The sequence below is a fragment of the Moschus berezovskii genome, chromosome 17, assembly GCF_049115385.1.
Source record: "Moschus berezovskii isolate FMDL1 chromosome 17, NW_MosBer_1.0, whole genome shotgun sequence".
Lineage (NCBI taxonomy): Eukaryota > Metazoa > Chordata > Mammalia > Artiodactyla > Moschidae > Moschus > Moschus berezovskii.
The window spans coordinates 19,272,889-19,293,811 of record NC_142476.1 but is presented as its reverse complement, the minus strand read 5'-3'; the positions used below and the strand labels follow the sequence as shown (position 1 = coordinate 19,293,811).

Here is a 20,923-nt window from a genome sequence, read left to right as displayed (position 1 = left end):
CTACTAGAGAAGAGTGGAGAAATGGCTCCAGAAAGAATGAAGAGGCTTAAATGGCAATGAAAACACAACAACTCAAAACCTACGGGATGCAGCAAAAGCAGTTCTAAGAGGGAAGTTTATAGCAATACAATCCTACCTCAAGAAACAAGAAAAACATCGAATAGACAACATAATTTTACACCTAAAACAACTGGAAAAAGAAGACAAAAAAAAATTAATAGAAGGAAAGAAATCATAAAGATCCAAGTAGAAATAAATGAAAAAGAAATGAAAGAAACAGTAGTTAGTAAAGATTAATAAAACTAAAAGTTGGTTCTTTGAGAAGATAAACAAAACTGACAAACCTTTGGCCAGACTAATAAAGAAAAAAAGAGTGAAGAATCAAATCAAGAAAATTAGAAATGAAAAAAGATTACAACAGACAATGCAGAGATTATGAACAACTATTATGTCAATAAAATGGATAACCTGGAAAAAACGGACAGATTCTTAGAAAAGTTCAGTCTTCCAAGACTGAGCCAGGAATAAATAGAAATTATGAACAAACCAATTACAAGCACTGAAATTGAAGCTGTGATAAAAAATCTCCCAAAAAAACAAAAGCCCAGGACCAGACGGCCTCACAGAAGAACTCTATCACACATTTAGAGAACAGCTAATGCTTATCCTTCTTAAAACTCTTTCAAAATATTGCAGAGGAAGGAACACTTCCAAACTCATTCTATGAGACGACCATCACCCTGATACCAAAACTAGATACAGACAACACAAAAAAAGAAAACTGCAGACCAGTATCACTGATGAACACAGATGCAAAAATCCTCAACAAAATTTTAGCAAAGAGAATTCAGCAACACATCAAAAAGCTCATACACCATGATCAAGTTGGGTTTATTCCAGGGATGCAAGGATTCTTCAATATACGCAAATCAATCAAGGTGATACACCATATTAACAAATTGAAAGATAAAAACCATATGATAATCTCAATAGATGCAGAAAAAGCCTTCAGCACCCATTTATGATTAAAACTCTTCAAAAAATTGGCATAGAAGGAACCTACCTCAACAAAGTAAAGGCCATATATGATAAGCCTATAGCAGACATTATTCTCAATGGTGAAAAACTGAAAGCATTCCCCCTAAGATCAGGTACAAGACAAGTGTGCCCGCTTTCCCCACTATTATTCAACATAGTTCTGGAAGTCCTAGCTTTAGCAATCAGAGAAAAAAAAGAAATAAAAGGAATCCAGATCAGAAAAGAAGTACTCATTGTTTGCAGATGACATGATACTGTACACAGAAAATCCTAAAGATAGTATCAGAAAATTACTAGAGCTAATCAGTGAATTTAGCAAGGTTGCAGGATACAAAATCAATACACAGAAATCACTTGCATTTCTATATACTAGCAATGAAAAATCATAAAGAGAAATTAAGGAATAAATCCCATTCACCATTGCAACAAGAAGAATAAAATATCTAGGAATAAACTTACCCGAGGAGACAAAAGAACTGTACACAGAAAATTATAAGACACTAATGAAAGAAATCAAAGATGACATAAACAGATGGAGAGATATTCCATGTTCCTGGGTAGGAAGAATCAATTGTGAAAATGACTATACTACCAAATGCAATCTACAGATTCAATGTGATCTCTATCAAACTACCAATGACATTTTTCACAGAAATAGAACAAAAAAATTTCACAATTCATATGGAAACACTAAAGACCCTGAATAGCCAAAGCAGTCTTGAGAAAGAAGAATGGGACTGGATGAATCAACCTTCCTGATTTCAGATTAAACTACAAAGCTACAGTCATGAAGACAGTATAGTACTGGCACAAAAACAGAAACACAGACCAATGGAACAAGACAGAAAGCCCAGAAATAAACTGATGCACCTATGAGTACCTTCTTTTTGACAGAGGTGGCAAGAATATATGATGCGGCAAAGAAAGCCTCTTCAATAACTGGTGCTGGGAAAACCGGACAGCTACATGTAAAAGAATGCAATTAGAACATTTCCTAACACGATACACAAAGATAAACTCAAAATGGATTAAAGACCTAAATGTAAGACCAGAAACTATAAAACTCTTAGAGGAAAATATAGGCAGAACACTCAATGACATAAATCAGAGCAAGATCCTCTATGACCCACCTCCTAGAGTAAAGGAAATAAAAACAACAGTAAACAAGGGCGACCTGATTAAACTTAAGCTCCTGCACAGCAAAGGAAACTATAGGCAAGGTGAAAAGATAGCCCTCAGAGTGGGAGAAAATAACAGCAAATGAGACAACTGACAAAGGATTAATTTCCAAAATATACAAGCAGCTCATACAACTCAGTACCAGAAAAACAAACAACCCAGTCAAAAAGTGGGAAAAAGACCCACACAGACATACAGATGGCTAACAAACACATGAAAAGATGCTCAACATCACTCATTATTAGAGAAATGCAAATCAAAACTGCAACGAGATATCACCTCACCCAGTCAGAATGGCCATCATTAAAAAGTCTACAAACAATAAATGATGGAGACGGTGCGGAGAAAAGGGAACGCTCTTGCACTGTCGGTGGGAAAGTAAACTGATACAGCCACTATGGAAGATGGTATGGAGATTCCTTAATAAACTAGGGAAAAACCACCATAGCCCACAGCAATCCCACTCCTAGGCATATACCCCAAGGAAACCAAAAGTGAAAAAGACACGTGTATCCCATTGTTCATTGCAGCACTACTTACAATAACTAGAACATGGAAGCAACCTAGATGTTCATCGACAGATAAATGGATAAAGAAGTTGTGGTACATATACACAGTGGAATATTACTCAACCATAAAAAGGAATGCATCTGAGTCAGTTCTAATGAGGTGGATGAACCTAGAGCCTATTATACAGAGTGAAGTAAGGCAGAAAGAGAAAGATAAATATCGTGTTCTAACACATATACACAGAATCTAGAAAAATGATACTGAAGAATTTACTTACAGGGCAGCAATGGAGAAAAAGACAGAGAATAGACTTGGGGAGAGGGGAAGAGAGGGTGAGATGTATGGAGAAAATAACATGGAAACTTACATTCAGTTCAGTTCAGTCGCTCAGTCGTGTCCGACTCTCTGCGACCCCATGAATCACAGCACACCAGGCCTCCCTGTCCATCACCAACTCCCGGAGTTCACTCAAACTCATGTCCATTGAGTCAGTGATGCCATCCAGCCATCTCATTCTCTGTCGTCCCCATCTCCTCCCACCCCCAATCCCTCCCAGCGTCAGACTCTTTTCCAGTGAGTCAACCCGTCACATGAGGTGGCCAAAGTATTGGAGTTTCAGCTTCAGCATCAGTCCTTCTAATGAACACCCAGGATTGATCTCCTTTAGAATGGACTGGTTGGATCTCCTCGCAGTCCAAGGGACTCTCAAGAGTCTTCTCTAGCACCACAGTTCTAAAGCATCAATTCTTCAGTGATCAGCTTTCTTCACAGTCCAACTCTCACAGCCAACGGGAAATTGCAGTATGGCTAAAAAACTCAAACAGGGGCTCTGTATCAACCTAGAGGGGTGGGATGGGGAGGGAGATGGGAGGGAAGTTCAAAAGGGAGGGGATATATGGATATCTATGGCTGAATCAGGTTGAAGTTTGAAAGAAAACAACATAATTCTGTAAAGCAATTATCCTTCAATTAAAAAATAAAAAGAATGAAGAAGCTGAGACAAAGCAGAAACAATGCCCAACTGTGGCTGTGTCTGGTGGTGAAACTAAAGTCTGAGGCTGTAAAGAGCAATACTGCATAGGAACCTGGAATGTTAGGTCCATAAATCAAGATAAATTGGAAGTGGTCAAACAGGAGATGGCAAGAGTGAACATCTACATTTTAGGAATCAGCAAACTAAAATGGACAGGAATGAGTGAATTTAATTCAGATGACCATTATATCTACTACTGTGGGCAAGAATACCTTACAAGAAATGGAGTAGCCCTTGTAGTCAACAAGAGTCTGAAATGTAGAACTTGGGTGCAATCTCAAAAACGACAGAATGATCTCTGTTCATTTCCAAGGCAAATCATTCAACATCACAGTAATCCAAGTCTATGCCCCAACCACTAATGCCAATGAAGCTGAAGGGTTCTATGACAACCCACAAGACCTTTTAGAACTAACACCCAAAAGAGATGTCCTTTTCATCACAGGATACTGGAATGCAAAAGTAGGAAGTCAAAAGATTGTCAACACCAAAATCACATTGATTATATTGTTTGCAGCTGGAGACGGAAAAGCTCTATAGAGTCAGCAAAAACAAGACCAGGAGGTGACCATGGCTCACATCATGAACTACTTATCGCAAAATTCAGACTTAAATTGAATAAAATACGGGAAACTACTGGACCATTCAGGTATGACCTAAATCAAATTCCTTATTATACAGTGGAAGTGACAAAAAAAAAAAACTCAAGGAATTATGTCTGATAAGAGAGTGCCTGAAAAACTATGGACGGAGGTTCATAACATTGTACAGGAGGCAGTGATCATCCTCAAGAAAAAGAAATGCAAAAAGGCAAAATGGTCATCCGAGAAGGCCTTACAAATAACTAAGAAAAGAAGAGAAGAGAAAGGCAAAGGAAAAAAGGAACGATATATGCGTCTGAATGCAGAATTCCAGAGAATAGCAAGGAGAGGTAAGAAAGTCTTCCTTAATGATCAATGCAAAGAAATAGAGGAAAACAATAGAATGGGAAAGACTAGAGATCTCTTCAAGAAAATTAGAGATATCAAGGGGATATTTCATGCAACGATGGGTACAATAAAGGACAGAAACAGTATGGCCCTAACAGAAGTAGAAGAGATTAACAAGAGTGGCAAGAACACACAGAAGAACTGTACAAAAAGATCTTCACGACTCAGATAATCATGATGGTGCGATCACTCACCATTCAGTCTGCTATCATCCCAGTACATGAAGAAGGAGTCAAGTGAAGTACAGTGATGGGGACAACAATGAACAATTATTAAATGCTTACTCTAGGCTGAGCGCCATTTTAAGCACTTTAAACGTATTAGGTCACTTAATCCTCATAGAGGCCCATGAATTAGGTATTATGAACAGTCATGACATCAATGAAGAAAGTCAAGCACAGAAATGTCAAATTTGTCACAGAGTCAATAGTGACAAACAGCATTCGAACCCAGGCATCCCAGATGCCAGAGTCTGAGCCCCAAGCCACTGACCATGACCTTCAAGATGCAGAACACCCCCATGGGGAGCACCTAACTCCTCCAGGGAGTCAGCAAGGACTTTGCAAAAGAGGTGACCTCCAGACTGGGTGCTGAGAAGGTCTATACAGGCAAAAGGAAGCAAACGCACATACCAAGAAGAAAATGAATGAGCGAGTCTCATTCAGGGAACAGTAAGAAGTTTAACACAGCTGCTCATGAGGCCAACGGTTAAGTCTGGAAAAGGCAGCTGAACATATGGCTGTGGAGGAAGAAGAATGGCTGATTAAAACTGCCTCTTGCTGGGTTTTCTGTAAACTGTACTGAATCAGTTCCTCTGGGGGTGGGCTGAAGGGACAGGCTGCAATGAGGAAGAAAGCAAAGATAAGGTTCACAGTAGAAGGGAAGCAGAAGTTGAGGGGCTCGATCACGCTGCATACAATATGACTGTGGACAACAAGGCACGGTCAGTTAGTATTTAACAGGAGGAGCTGATGGAATTTCGGGACCAAGATGGGGGATACAGGGGTATGATGAAGAAGAGCCTTTCCAACCCAACCTCAAGGTTCTGTCTTAGTTAACATGGGTGAGGAGCCACTCTTTAAGATGACGGGGAGGAAAGGGATGGGACAAAGTGTGGGGTCGGGAGAGGGGAAGAGTAGATAAGGAATTCTATTTGGGGCAAGCTGAATGAAGGCAATAGCAACCCACCCCAGTATTCTTGCCTGGAGAATCCCATGGACAGAGGGTTGGCAGCTTGCAGCCCACAGGGTGGCAAAGAGTCAGACACAACTGAGCACGCGTGCACACCCATGAAATAAATCATGAATGGCTAATAAGATGGATGTTGATCTTTCAAGCAAGCAGGCAGAAATACAACAGAACAGCCAGAATCTCTACAAAGGAAGCAGACAAAGGTCATTATCATGTAGACCAGTGTTTTATCAAGAGAACGTCTACGATGATGGAAATGGTCTATTACCTGCCTTGTCCAAAATGATAGCCAGTAGTTACCTGTGGCTATGGAGCACTTAAAATGTGGCCAGTGCAGCTAAGGAACTAGATTTGTAATTTTGTTGGATTTTAAACCATTTACACTTAAATAGCCACAAGTGGCTAGTAGCTACTGTATTAAATAGTGCAAGTCTGGACAACAGAAGCAGCTCTCTAATAATAAAAACACCAAAGCTGCTCAGAGGCTGCTGATATTGGAAGAGACCTTAGAGTTCATTTGGTGTATTATTTTCTCATTTTACAAATAAAACTAAGGCCCCAAGCGGAGACGTGACTTGCACAGAATCACTGCAGCCAGAGAGCGGTAAAGCAGACGAGAGCCATGGCCTTCAGTATCTGATCCACTGCCCTTTCCATTCCACAGGCTGCTTCTGTTACGCAAAAATAGCTGCAATTTTGCTCAATTCTGGTGCGTGGAATCGATGCAGCTGGCGGGCAAAGCCAAGTGAAGATCACGGACTCCCCCTGCTGAGCGAGATATCCCAAACATCGCTGGCTAAGTAGCTACAGCAGATATTTTCATCGCAAATAACAAAACCCACTCTGGTTAGTTTTAGCACGAAAGGAACTGAGTAAGGAAGGATCGGCAGCTTGCACAGCCTCTGAGAGAGCGTCTGGAAGCCAGGCTTGGGGCTGGGCAGTCAGTCACTGTTGACAAATCCCACCACTGCTCTGATGGGGACTCTGCTGTGCCTGCCACTGGGCTCAGCCAATTGGCTCCTCCCAGACACCTGCTGGACGGCACTGCCGCTCAGCTTGACAGAATGCATTCCACATGCCCCTCCCTTCATGTGTCATTCTCAGCAGAAGCTAAGCAGAAAAACAAGTATCGCATATGAACAAATACATATGGAATCTAGAAGAATGATACTGAAGAACCCAGTGGAGAACCGACCTGTGGACACAGCGGAGGAAGGTGAGGGTGGGACGAACTGAGAAAGCAGCACTGACCATACATACACTACCTTATGTGAAACAGATAGGTAGTGGGAAGTTGCTCAGTAACACAGGGAACCCAGCCTGGCACTCTGTGATGACTCAGAGGGGACGGATGGGGGAGGCGAGGGAGACTCAGGAGGTAATGAATATATATATATATATATATAATTATGACTGATTCACAATGTTGTATGGCAGAAACCAACACAAAATTGTAAAGCAATTTTCCACCAATTAAAAAATAAATAAAATTAAAATAAATAGAGGGGAGGAGGAACCTGAGACTTTTATTGCAAAGGAAAGCAAGTTTCTGGCTTCTATCCGGTGTAGAAATCTGACAAGTCAGAACAATCCCCAGGAATCAGGAAAAGAGTTTAAAGAAAAAAAAAAAAAAAAGACACCACCACTACTGCTTACCAAATGTCCTGTTGAATAAACACTCCACCTTCACTGGTTTGGACCACACATCTTACAGTCCATCCTGCTCAGCAGCATCCTTGACCCAGAGCTTTTGTGCACTTAAAATTATGTGTCGCTATTGCAGATTTTCTCAATTAATTCACCAGGGGCTCTTTTCAACCTTTTTAAAGGATACATTTATTCACCAGAAAATCTATATTGATAGAGGCTATGTATGGTGGGAAGTGAATTATGCATTTCAACTCTTGGAGGATGAAGGGTTTCTTTTTTAATCTAGATTTTCTAAATAACAGACTCGATATAGCACAGCCATGAAGATGAATAATTCTGCAGTTTTTCCTCAGAAGTGGTGGCAGTAGGAAGGAAGCAAGAGTGGATCTGAGAAATCGTCTAAGAACTGAAAAAAGTATTGTAATGCGGGGCAGAGTCATCAAGGCTCTTCTACCCTAAAATTCTCCAAAGGAAAGGACCACAGATCCCTCCAGGTGTTCGAGTCTGGGGAAAGAGAAACTCCTCTTTGACAGGAGTCGTGATGGGGGAAGCCAAGAAGCGGCTGCATTCTCGACAAAAACTGAGAATGTATCAATGGAAAATACGAGGGAAGAATATCCCAACTCATTATGCGGCAGCTTTCATGTGCAAACCAGATGCTGTTCTCCTTCCGGCCTCCCAGAGTGGGGACAGGTGCTCTAGACCGAGGTCTCCTGTCTTGAGGGTGGTTGACATCCTAGAGGAACTGCCCTGAGACAGGAGCCAAGGGCTAAGACCTGGGCCTTCGGAGACCCCATTGTGAGGGAGCTCAAGTGACAAGACGGCTACGCGTGCCCATGAGAAAGCTGCAAATCCCATCCCACTGGGCTTCCCAGAGCCAGCCCACTCTCTCCACAGGCCTATTGCCGGGTTCCACTACCATCCAACTGCCACCAGGTTGACGGCCACGTGTATCATGATACTGTATACAACACACCAAGCAAACAAAGGCAGAAAGAAATTAAAGGATTGTTTGGGGCTATTGCTACTCAGCACAGAGTGGCTTTCACAGAAGCTGGCTGTCAAAGAGACTTCTCTGGGTCACCAAGCTCCAGCTTGCAGTGGAGCAGCATGGTAACAGCTAATGTCACTAAATTCCTACCTCAGCCTGTCACAGATCCATCCTGTTACTCCCCTACTTAAAACCCTCCCTTGGCACCAACTGCAATGAAAAGAGAACCCATTTTTCTTCACAACCTGGCTGTCACCTCTTCCTCCAGACTCGTCTTGGACTCCCGGCTCCTTGCTCCACACCCTCTGGCCCCACGAGCTTTCCCCCTCCTTCCACTCCTCAGTGGGCTCCTTCTGGCCTCGGGGCCCTGGTGCCCGAAGCAGCCTAGCCTCAGATCTCCCCTACTGCCTCCTCCAGCTCACCCACCTCTCACCCGGTGTCACCTACTGCCTCCAAGAGGCCTTTCCTGCCCACACCATCGAAGGGGGTTCCCCGCCTTGCCCTTCCATCGCATCACAGGCAATGCTGTGCTCATGTACTCTCTGGCTTCACCCACTGCAATGCAGGCAAGGGAGGGCAGAGACTTTGTCTAGCCCATCACTGCTTTCATCCCAGCTCTTGGAATAGTGCTTAGACCACTTAATTGGTTGCATAAATAAATGGATTACATGAAAAGGAGATGGTTACTAAGTCCTGTTCCATTTTTGAAAAATAAGATGTATTCAAACTTTTTTTTAATTCATGGTACCAAATGCTCAGGGCCTGCACTATTCTCTGTGTCCTTGGGTTACAGACAAGGGACACTGGTTTCAGCCCTGTCACCAAGCAAATGAACTTTCCCAGTCCATTACTTTACTCTTCTTTAAATGGGAACGAGCACTGCATTATTTAAAAGTGGAGATAACTGATGTGTAACATGTTAAAAAAAAATAATAAAAGACAATAGGCTCAAAATGGAGACACATGCTGAGAATGGAGGAAGCAGCATTTGAGATGGACAGGAAAGGAGTAGACTTGAATATGGGGGCCAAGTGGGCACTTCACGCACAGGGAACATATGAGCCAAGAAAAGAAGCCAGGAAGTGGGAAGAAAGATGGAAAATAGCATGAGGACCCATTTGGCAGTGACACAAAAGATTAAAGGTGAGATGAGATGGAAAAGGGCTTCCCCGGTGGCTCAGAGGGTAAAAGAATCCACCTGCATTGCGGGAGACCTGGGTTCGATCCCTAGGCTTGGAAGATCCCCTGGAGGAGGCCATGGGAACAAAAGAACCTGAAGACCTACTGCTGTGGACCCTGGACAGGGTGGATTAGTCTGGTTTTGACCCAGGAAAAGAGAATCACTGACTACTTCTGAATAGGGAGAGACAGCGCCAGAGAAGTCATCAAGAACTCAGAAAGGGTTAGTGAGTGACCCCAAGGTGGGAGAGGGGCCAGGACCCAAACCTGTCACCCTGATTCCAGAGGTGAAGTGGGGGCGGGTGAAGGAAAAAACTAACCCCTACTAAGTCCTCACTGTTCCCAGGCATGGAGCTGACTGTGTGGCATGTATTACATACCCCACTACAACTCTGTGAGGTAAGAAGCCCAAACTCCAAAAGCAGAAAGGAAAATGTGATGTGAGAGATAGTGAGGGCTCAGACTCAACCGGGCTCTTGAGAGCCCCTTGGACTTCAAGGAGATCAAGCCAGTCCATCCTGAAGGAAGTCAGTCCTGAGTATTCATTGGAAGGACTGATGCTGAAGCTGAAACTCCAATACTTTGGCCACCTGATGCGAAGAGGTGACTCACTGGAAAAGACCCTGACACTGGGAAAGACTGAAGGCAGGAGGAGAAGGGGACGACAGAGGATGAGATGGTTGGATGGCATCACCAACTCGATGGACATGGGTTTGACTAAACTCCGGGAGTTGGTGAGGGACATGGAGGCCTGGTGTGCTGTGGTCCATGGGGCCACAAACAGGTGGACACGACTAAGAACTGAACTGAACTGATTAGTCATTTGACTACTAGGCTTCTTAAAGATGCAAGGCAGGCATCACATGATCCAAAACATAATTTCAAATAATGGTGAAAGGACTTCTTTTTCAACTCCGTAACTGCTACTGGTAAACTATAGCAAATGTGGTGGTGGACTTCAGGGTGCTCAAAATAAAGGAAGTTACAGACTACCCTATGATTCAGTAAGCTCAAAACATCAATGTTTTCAGCCCAAACAACACTTCTGTTCTGCTGTGGGGCTGGTTTTGTGGCTGGGTCAGGTAGAGGTGGTCACCAAGAGAAAACCAAAACCAGTTTTGCTCATTTCAGAATTCAATGAACCATTCATTGACACATCATTGAAGTGTGCTGCCCTCTGACAATTCAAAGATAGTCCCGACCACGGCGGGGTCCCAGGACCAACCTCCAGGAGAAAAGGACACTACAGAAGTCAGCGGCTGGCCCATTTTGCCTTCTCTCTCACCGGAACAAAACCACGCTTCAAAAGCGCACAGCAGAGCTGTTTCATGGAAACATCAGCACTTGTATAGGATTGAATCTGCACTTTGTTGAAGGATATCTAAGCAGAATCTGCTTGCTTATGTAAAGGAATTTATCTTCCAATGACTGTATCCGCTCCAGAGAGCTCCTCAAGTAGCTTCAGGGCCATGCCTGAGGCCCCCTACCTTTTTCTATTTGCCTAAAATGTACCTCTGGCATCTCCGCCACACTTGGCATTTCTGCTGGTCCTGACAGATAGCAAAACAGTCTCCTAAGCAAAAGAAACTAACACAACATTGTAAAGTAACTATACTCCAATAAAAATATACTCAATGGGAAAAAAAATTCTAAGGACAAAAGTAGTGGCTCTGAAGTGCTCACACATGCACTTCAGAACAAAAAGGGAAATTGATGGTAAAGAAAACATATTTTGCGCTTTTTTTTGGCCCGTATCTCACAGCTTGTGGGATCTTAGTTCCCCAACCAGGGATTGAACCTGGGCCCACCGCAGTGAAAGCACCAAATCTTAACCACTGGATCACCAGGAAAGTTCCAATATTTAAGTTAGACTCTTATTTGGAATACGTATTAAAATGTATTAAATAGCTAAATATAAATAATACAGAAAGCAAGAAGAAAACACGGGTGCATATTTTTCTGCTTTTTACATGCATAAGCATAGGAATAACTGCTTAAAAAAAAAAACCCTCACAAATTTCATCTTTCAGACAATAAGTAAAATGGATGTCTCGAGATTTTCCTTTAAAAGTCATGAAAGTATCTTGTATCACTTAAAATGATTCCCCAATCTAAGGAACTCAGAAGGGGGCAGGTGGGTAGATACAAAGCAAATAGAAGAGTATACCTTTCATAAAAGGGGTGGGGCTGGCTACAGTTACGGGTAAAATCAAACAGCGAGAATCAAACCAAATCAAATCAAATCACTAATCAATTCTATTTTCTTGCCAAAACTTAACTAAATTTTAAAAAGTCATCCTGTCACCTATTTAAAATCAAAGAGCAGCTTTCTTCTGTGTTTCATTTCCTAGATTGCCCACTTTTTTCCTTTTTCCTTGGTAGCATCACATTAAGAACTCTAGCTAATGCTTTTCTGAGAATATTCTTCAGTGATTTGTGACTACTGTTTCCAGGAAGTCTTCCTTTTGGTTTCTGTAAGATGCAGAAGGATTGAGTGCACAGAATTTTCCCACAGTCATCATAAAACACCAACACTAGAAATGCTCACATTTCATTAACTGCGACAGCTCCTTCCGGCCTCACAGCCCAGTGAAACACGCCAACAACTTAAAAGGAAACATGTCCCTCCCTGCAGTTGCCTAGGTTGAGATCACAGATAGGGCTCCTGGCTTTGTGGAAATTGATGTCATTCCAAAGAAGCTGACATTGCTTCCATCAACGTAAAAGATGAAGCTGATTAATTTCAGGCAAGCTGCAGTTTCTTTCCTGCCAAACACTAAGCATTCAATACAGCCTTACAACCCAGAGTACATGTTAAGAGTTAGCTGGAGTCAATAATAGCAGTTAATTAAAAAAAAAAAGTCTATGCCAATTTCTCCAACATGTCCTCTTTTTACAAACAGAAATGTATTTTCTTCTCTTGGTCATCACAGACTGAGCAGGATCCCTCGAGTATTAACCCCCACCCCAACTCCCCGCCTCATTCTTCTAATCCTCTAAGGATCTCTCTATTGATACACCAATCTCTCCATTGATATGCCAAGTCTCTATGAGGTCACTATGTCACCATTCAGGGCTTCCCTTCCTTATTGCCCTGGCAATTATATGCTGCTTCTCTCCACCCAACTGAAATCACTTTCTTAAGTCCAAAGGGCACCTAAGACCGTCTGCTGGCTAAATGTTCCTACAATTAAAAAGGAAAAACAAAACCCCCCTGCAAACCACCCTCTCCACCAGCTGCCTGGTCTTTCTGTCCTCCCCATCACAGCTTAACCTTTAAAAAAGAGTTGTGGCTGCCATTCCCTCACCTCCTGCTTTCATCTCTTCAACCCGGCTTCCACACTGACGTGTTGATAAAAACAGTTCTCACTAAAGGGCCCAATGCTAAGTCCCCACCAGGCCTGCGTTCTGCACCCCACCCCCACCACCTGCAACATGGGAGCAGAAAGGATCCACTTTCTAAGGACAGCTGCAAATAAAGGGGTAACACCCCCCACACCGCCCTGGAGTTACTAAGAGATGGAGAACTGATTATGCCCCTCAACCAGCTCGGCCACCCACACCCTGCCCCACCCCATCCCCAAGCTGGGAGGAGGCCAGAGGAAGTGCAGGGAAACAGCAAATGAGCCAAGATGGCGGTGGTCAGGCTCTCTCGCCCCACCGCCTCTCGCTCCACGTTTTGTAAATACAGTCACGCGACGGCTGGTATCATGTGTCTCACGATGTACCCGCTCGGCCACGGGCCCCTTTTGCACTGTAAAAGTGTATAAGCCCCACCTGAGAAGGCCCTTTGGCCGCTGCACCCGCCATTTGAGAACAAACACGTCTGCAGTTCCTACCACCCCTTGAGTTTTCTTCCAGCTTCCCGGCTCGAGCCTTGCCACCCTGGGTTCAGCGAACAGTGAGATGCGGCAAGACAGGAAGAGATTCAGAGTCCTGCAGCTCTTGGCTTAGTGGGGAGTGCTGACATGTGCTGGGAGGTGGCTGAGGCGATGAGGAGACTTCCTCCAGAGGCCGGGCACGCCAGCCAGGAGGAGAGACTGACCTCCTACTCCGCGAGTGCATAACCACCGGTGTGCTGGTTTGCTCTGCCCCGACCAGAGTAAAAGAAAGGAAAACTGCAAGAAGACGGCAGGGCGGAAAGCCGCCCCAGTTCTGCTTGCTTCACAGAACAACGGATTAAGGTGACTCGCTGAGCATCTTACGAGCACTCGCACAAAAGGGCCTTCTGCCAAAGTCAGGGGATCCCAACGCCAACTACATTAGAGTCACTTAACCACTCCCTCTGCCTCCTCCCCTACCACGGGAGACATGGTTGGTGCCCAGAAAAAGGACAGAGAGGAGGGGTCCCAGAAGCAGACCACCCCTCCTCCTCACTTCGGGTTGCTCAGACCACAAGGCTGGCAAGCAATGAGCTGAGGGAAAGCTTTAAATCAAATGCTTCTCTTTCCCACCATGGTATTCCCAGAAATAACCAAGTAAGTGGCACACGGCAGGCTTAATAATTATGTGTTAAGGTAAATAAACAGCTTCTTAATCCTCACCCTCCAGTCCTTTCTGCCTCGTTTCATGCATTTACTCCCTCAGTCACCCCTACACACATTTTTGTTGAAGGGTTGATTCTCTATATAACTGAATTACCAAAAGGGGATTAAGATGTGTTCCCAGCCCTCAAGAAAGTTACTGAGTGCAAACTTGCAGGCGCCACAGCACTCGTGTGAATAGTAATATGGGAATAACACGAAGTACCAAAGACATCGACTCAAAAAATCCAACCTACTCCCTGAAGTTCATTCAGACAGCTTTTCTGATGGGTTCAGATACAGAATTCTCAAGCCTGCCTTTCCTGTGACCACTGACCCTTTATCCCTCCTGCGAAAATACATTTATCCTTGATGCATCATGGGTAAGAGTTTACACACAACTTTCCATGTGTGAGAGCCTGGAGAAAGCCAGGATAACCCATATTCCTCAGGCCAGGGAATTTCACTGTGCAATTTCACTGCACAGCCTTGGATAAGGACCTAGAGAAAGGACAAGGTAGGCATGGCCTCTCTTGGGACACCACCATATGCAATCTAGCACAGAGGAACTGCTGCTGTTTTAGGATCCAGGTGATGCCAAAGATGTATATTTCTCCTCAGAGAGCATCTTACCCACAAGGAGATGGCCGTGCCTCACAGAGAACTGAACCACTGTAACATCTACCCAGAAATAATCACATGTGATTTACAAGACTGTTTATTAAGTAGACTCTTAGAATTAATTAGCATTTAGAGCCACACAGTTGCAGAAAGCAAATCACTCTACATGATTTCTGACTTCCTTGTAATCTTCAGCTTATAGTCCTTCTGCAGCCATTATTGCTTTCCACATGTATTTTTGATAGGTACTTTTAATGATCATTTCCCAGAATTATTAGAATAATAAATACATGCTCAATATAATGAGGAGAAGGCACTGGCGACCCACTCCAGTACTCTTGCTTGGAAACTCCCATGGACGGAGGGGCCTGGTGGGCTGCAGTCCATGGGGTCACTAAAGAGTGGGACATGACAGTGATTTCACTTTCAGTTTTCCCCTTCATGCACTGGAGCAGGAAATGGCAACCCACTCCAGTGTTCTTGCCTGGAGAATCCCAGGGACGGCGGAGCCTGGTGGGCTGCCATCTAAGGGGTCGCACAGAGTCGGACACAACTGAAGTGGCTTAGCAGCAGCAGCAGCAGCAATATAATGAAAATCTAGAAAGTACAACAAAGTTTATAGCAGGAAAAATATGATGCATATTCTTAGCAACTCTGTTAATATTCTGGTATGTTTCCACTTTTCATGGGGTCGCGGAGAGTCGGACACGACTGAGCGACTGAACTGAACTGAATAACTATTTGGAATTAATATACCCCGTAAGTCAACTCAGTTAACAAATCACCAATATACTAGGATATAAACTGCTATCTGTAATCTCTTTGAATTATGAACAAAGTTGGTGTCTTAATGACTGTAGAAGAACCAGTTGCTGTTCAGTCACATCCTACTCTTTGGCAACCCCATGGACTGTAGCCCACCAGGCTCCTCTGTCCATGGAATTCTCCAAGAACGAATACTAGAGTGGGTTACCATTTCCTCCTCCAGGAGATCTTCCTGACCCAGGGATTGAATCCACATCTCCTGCATTGGTGGGTGAATTCTTTACCACTGAGCCACCTGGGAAGCTCAACCAGTAGATTCTGTTTAAAAAGCTTCAATTCAGTGGAGGGAAGACTGGTCAAGACGGTTGTTTAATGTATGAATGCAGGCTGGCTCTCTTCACTTTTCTATTTGTCTTTGCAGCAGCCCAGTAGTTAGGTAACTACCATTTCAGATATAAATCCCTTTGATTGTTTAAAGAGGCTGGCTATTCTTGTGTGACTCTGGGAGGCATGCACACACGCACGCGCACACACACACACACACACACACACACACACACACACACACAGAGCTGGCAGTGTTTGCCTAACAACTATACAGTTGCCATTATTCATCAAGATATTTAACAAGGACTTTATTTTCATCTCAGTATTCCGTAATAGACAGGCTATGCCAGTGATATCTAAAATAAAAATTATTGGCTTACCTAACCAAGAAATCATGTAGTCCAACGTCAAAATGCCTATAGAAGGAAGACAAAGAGAAGCATATCAATAGGAGATAGTCACAGCAGTGGTGGAGCGGACGAAATAGCCAACACTTACATTCGCAGCATGGGGAACACACGGGTTACTCCATGATAGTGGTTCTCAGGGTATGTCCTCTGGGGCAGCCATGGCCGCAGGCTCTGGGAACTTGCTGAAGATGCAAATTCTCAGCCCACCCCCCACACACCAGCTGTGAAGTTCTGGGGATGAGGCCCAGCAATCAGATTTAAGGAGCCTGCCAGGTGATTCTAATGCAGAGTCACTCACTGCTCTACCATAGCAAAACTGTCTCGAGAAGGCTAACCTCCTCCTCCAAAGAGTCCAGAAGAGTAGATTTCACCACTTTTCAAAAAAAAAAAAAACAAAAAGAGGAGTCCTTTTATAATACTAGCTGTCTCAGATGCACATTTACTCAAAAATTAATGAAGTTATGGTTTAAAAACAGCAAACCACCCTGGCCAAAGGGAAGGACGGGGTGGGGAATGGTCAACTCTAGGTCTCCATCTCCGCCCAGCCCGAGTCCCTGGAGCTTCTTCATAGGAGAGCACCACCCGGCCCCATCCGGGTCTGCTTTAGCAGCGAAGGGAGAATGCGTGTCCATGCCGGCCACTGTGCTTGGACCTCACACCAGCATGCAGCAGGCCCGGGGCGGTGGTGGACTCCTTCAGTCACAGCCCCCCCAACACCACCAGACTGACTGAGTCCATCACTGCCTTGGTTTCCCTAATGAGCATGCTTGCTCCCTCCAAACCTCCAATCACTTAGCTGGTGTCCTCTCTTACCTCTGGGTCCGGCTGTGAGTAAAAAGACTGGTGACCTGAGTCACAAGATTTCTGCCCATCAGGAAGTAATTGCTACTCCGAACACCTGACACGGTGGTGGTGATGGCCCATCCACTAGACTGGCCTCCCAGGTTAGCAACCAGCCTGGGTAAAGTCTGAGTCAATTCAGTGGATACAAAAACTCGCCCTAGAGAGGGGTCCAACTGCCCAGGCCCTGACTGTCCCTAGCATCCGGGTTTACCCTAGCCCTAACCCTAAAACATCTCAGCTCACCCCCCTGACATATAACAGGTGATTGTTAATACTAAAAACAATTTCTTGTGGGATACCTTTAAATGACAAGATGCTTTCCAGCATCTGTTTACAGATTAAAGACACAGGGTAGGGGAGAAGAGAGAAACAAAGCCAAAATATGAGGTACTTCAGTTTCTGTGTAACTCACCTGAAGTATTTCTATAATTCAGAGAAAATCAAAGTCAAGATACCTAAATTCTATTTACTCATAAGTCTCTGAACAGAGCTCTAGAGGGAGATATACCTGCAGGGAGAGCTGATTCGTTTCAGCTGATTTTATACTGACCTGGATGAGATCAATTCCTATAATCATATTTAACACAGATTTAACAACAACAACAAACAAACAGAAACGTTCCCTCCTCTCAACCAAAACCAAGCCTACATTGCTCAGCCATGTAAGATCTTAACATGGTGGACAGTGATTGTAAATTTGCCAAAATGGCAATATGGGAGGTAGTAGTGTGTATGGATTAAAACAAAGATTTTGTCTTTTCAATTATACCAGCTACAGAAAGCAATGGACTGTGCTGCAGGAAAAAAGAGGATGAAACAGACACGGAAGGAATCCCAGAGACCCCCAGAACAGCGGTGGAGGAGGGGAAGAAGCCCCAGAAGGAGGAATTATCATTTATCTCAGTTCAGTTCAGTCGCTCAGTCGTGTCCGACTCTTCGCAACCCCATGAATCACAGCACTCCAGGCCTCCCTGTCCATCACCAACTCCCGGAGTTCACTCAAACTCATGTCCATCGAGCTGGTGATGCCATCCAGCCATCTCATTCCCTGTCGTCCCCGTCTCCTCCCGCCCCAATCCCTCCCAGCATCAGACTCTTTTCCAGTGAGTCAACTGTTCGCATGAGGTGGCCAAAGTATTGGAGTTTCAGCATCAATCCTTCCAATGAACACCCAGGATTGATCTCCTTTAGAAGGGACTCTCAAGAGTCTTCTCCAGCACCACAGTTCAAAAGAATCAATTCTTCGGCAATCAGCTTTCTTCACAGTCCACCTCTCACATCCATATATGACCACGGGAAAAACCATAGCCTTGACTAGACGGACCTTGGTTGGCAAAGTAATGTCTCTGCTTTTTAATATGCTATCTAGGCTGGTCATAACTTTCCTTCCAAGGAGTAAGCGTCTTTTAATTTCATGGCTGCAATCAGCATCCGCAGTGATTTTGGAGCCCAAAAAAATAAAGTCTGACACTGCTTCCACTGTTTCCCCATCTATTTCCCATGAAGTGATGGGACCAGATGCCATGATCTTTGTTTTCTGAATGTTGAGCTTCAAGCCAACCTTTTCACTCTCCTCTTCCACTTTCATCAAGAGGGGTGGCAACTACTGTGTTCATTACACACAGACACACGTGGTTGTCAGGGAGGTAGGTACTTGTGTCTCTATTTCTGGTGAAGGAACTACAGTTCAGAGGCTAAGTAACTGGTGCAAAGCTCAGAGCTAGGAGAGGATGAACCTGGGAGTCAAACTGAGCCCTAAAAGCCTCGAGTCACTTGCTCCTCCCACTAAGATCACGGGCCCTCGCTGCCTCTCATGATTACTAACTGAAAATGGTCATTAATTTGAAGTAACTGCTCCCTTTCCACCTCCACCTGATTTCAGTTTCTCCCAACGTGGCTGCCCTAACCCGAGAAAGCCCACCTGCCTTGCTCCCTTTAGCTCTGCAGGTGCCATCTACCCGCTTGGGTCTTAGAGTCAGCCAGGCTCTGGAAAGTTATGTCAATGCTCCGGCCTCCAGCTTCCTCAGTGGGGAGAATGGAGGTCCTTTACTCACAGGGATGGAGAAGGGAGTGGCAACCCACTCCAATATTCTTGCCTAGAGAATCCCATGGACAGAGGAGTCTGGCAGGCTACACAGTCCACAGGGTCGCAAAGAATCGGACACAACTGAGCAACTAACACTTACTCATAGGGAGGTTATGAGAATTAAGTGATGGAACAGATACAGGGCTGAGCACAGTGTCTGATGCATCAAGAGTACTCAGTAAATAGTACTCTCCTTCCCTCCAAATTTTAAGAGTTGTTTTAATGGAAGCCCCCTTCCCAATAACTCGGCAGGAGAAGTCAAATTAAAAAGGGACATGAAATGGCAACTGCCTCCAGTACTCTTGCCTGGAGAATCTCATGGACAGAGGAGCCCAGCAGGCTACAGTCCATGGGGTTGCAAAGAGTTGGACATGACTGAAGCGACTTAGCACGCAGGCATAAGAAGCACTCTGTGCATTCCCTCTTTTAATCTTTACAACCACACTGCAAAAGAGGTCCCTATTTTATAAAACTGCCTGTCCTTATCCCCAGCCACCTAGCTGGCAAACTGCTGCGTCAAGACCTAGCTTAAAGCACCAGGTGCCAGAGTGCATGTTTTTCCCTTCATGTATCCAGCCACTGACTCATTTAACAAATATTTACCTTCTGCCTACAGTGTGCCAGGTGGTGGAAATTTAGTAATGCACGGCACGTAACCTCGCTTCAAGGAGAGCGGAGCCTCGTGAAGAGGTGGCAAAGTCAACAATGATTCAATACAGTGTGATCGACATCAAACACTGCCTCCCTCGGCGGATGGCAAACTCTGTAAGGGCAAGAACCCAAGGCAGCCACGAAGCAGATTCTCAACAAACAGCTGTTGGGGAAGCGGAGACAAGCTGGCACCTGGGACCCTTTACTGCAGTGCCTGCACCTGGACAAATGTCTCCTTGAGCAACAGAATACAAAGACGCTATCACGGATTAAAAATAAATGCGTGCATGGCCAGTTGGGACAGATTATGAAAAAGATACAAAAAGGCCAAAACCCAGCTGTCCCTTCTGAGGTGCCTGGATCAAAAGCAGGGTCCTGTGCATGACCCCCTGCACAGAGCACCACAGCGGTCTGGGCAGACCACCCAAGCCACTCCTCCAGCCCGAACCACGGATCCACCCCAACCCTCACTCCATTTAAGGGACCAGCTGGCCCCTCCTTGGGAGCAAGCAAGCAAATCTGTTACTTGTTTTCCTTCCATCATGTTGCAGCAGGAGTCCAAACAACACCCTTTCCGAATTTCTCATCTGGCCTCTTTTCAATTTCTATTTATTAAAGAATCTGGGTGGGTAACAAATCAACCTGTGACTGATGTGCTGTAATAAGGCACCAATGCCTCTGTCTGCCCTGGCCTTAGCACATGACACTGCAGATAGCAGATGCAAAAAAGTAATTATTTAATACACCAAGTATAACCCGTAAATATGTAAAATAAATACCCACAGACAGAAGCGGGGCTTCTCTCCTGACATAAGATACCTACCAAACTATAGCACAATTATTCTGATCTCCTTTGGAGAAAGTAATCTCTCACAGCTACCAGCTCACAGTAAACCAAGATTTCTTTATAAGGGGACATAAGAAGCAATTATCCTGT

At 44.5% G+C, this 20,923-nt stretch overlaps 1 protein-coding gene across 5 annotated transcripts in view; it reads right to left on the bottom strand.

Annotated features, from left to right (window-relative positions):
* HHAT (hedgehog acyltransferase) overlaps positions 1–20,923 on the bottom strand; it is a 357,633-nt gene that overhangs the window by 151,937 nt on the left and 184,773 nt on the right. For 4 of the 5 annotated variants that reach the window (XR_016039577.1, XM_088845241.1, XM_055419017.2 and 1 more), the window contains one exon: positions 16,377–16,412. Coding sequence is in view for 4 of the 5 variants with exons in the window: in XM_088845241.1 (XP_088701367.1) it covers positions 16,377–16,412 (36 nt within the window). In the remaining variant the exon portion in view is untranslated. Of the gene's footprint in view, positions 1–15,087; positions 15,502–16,376; positions 16,413–20,923 lie in introns of those variants that run through there. The other variant, XM_088845242.1, reaches the window with a different exon arrangement.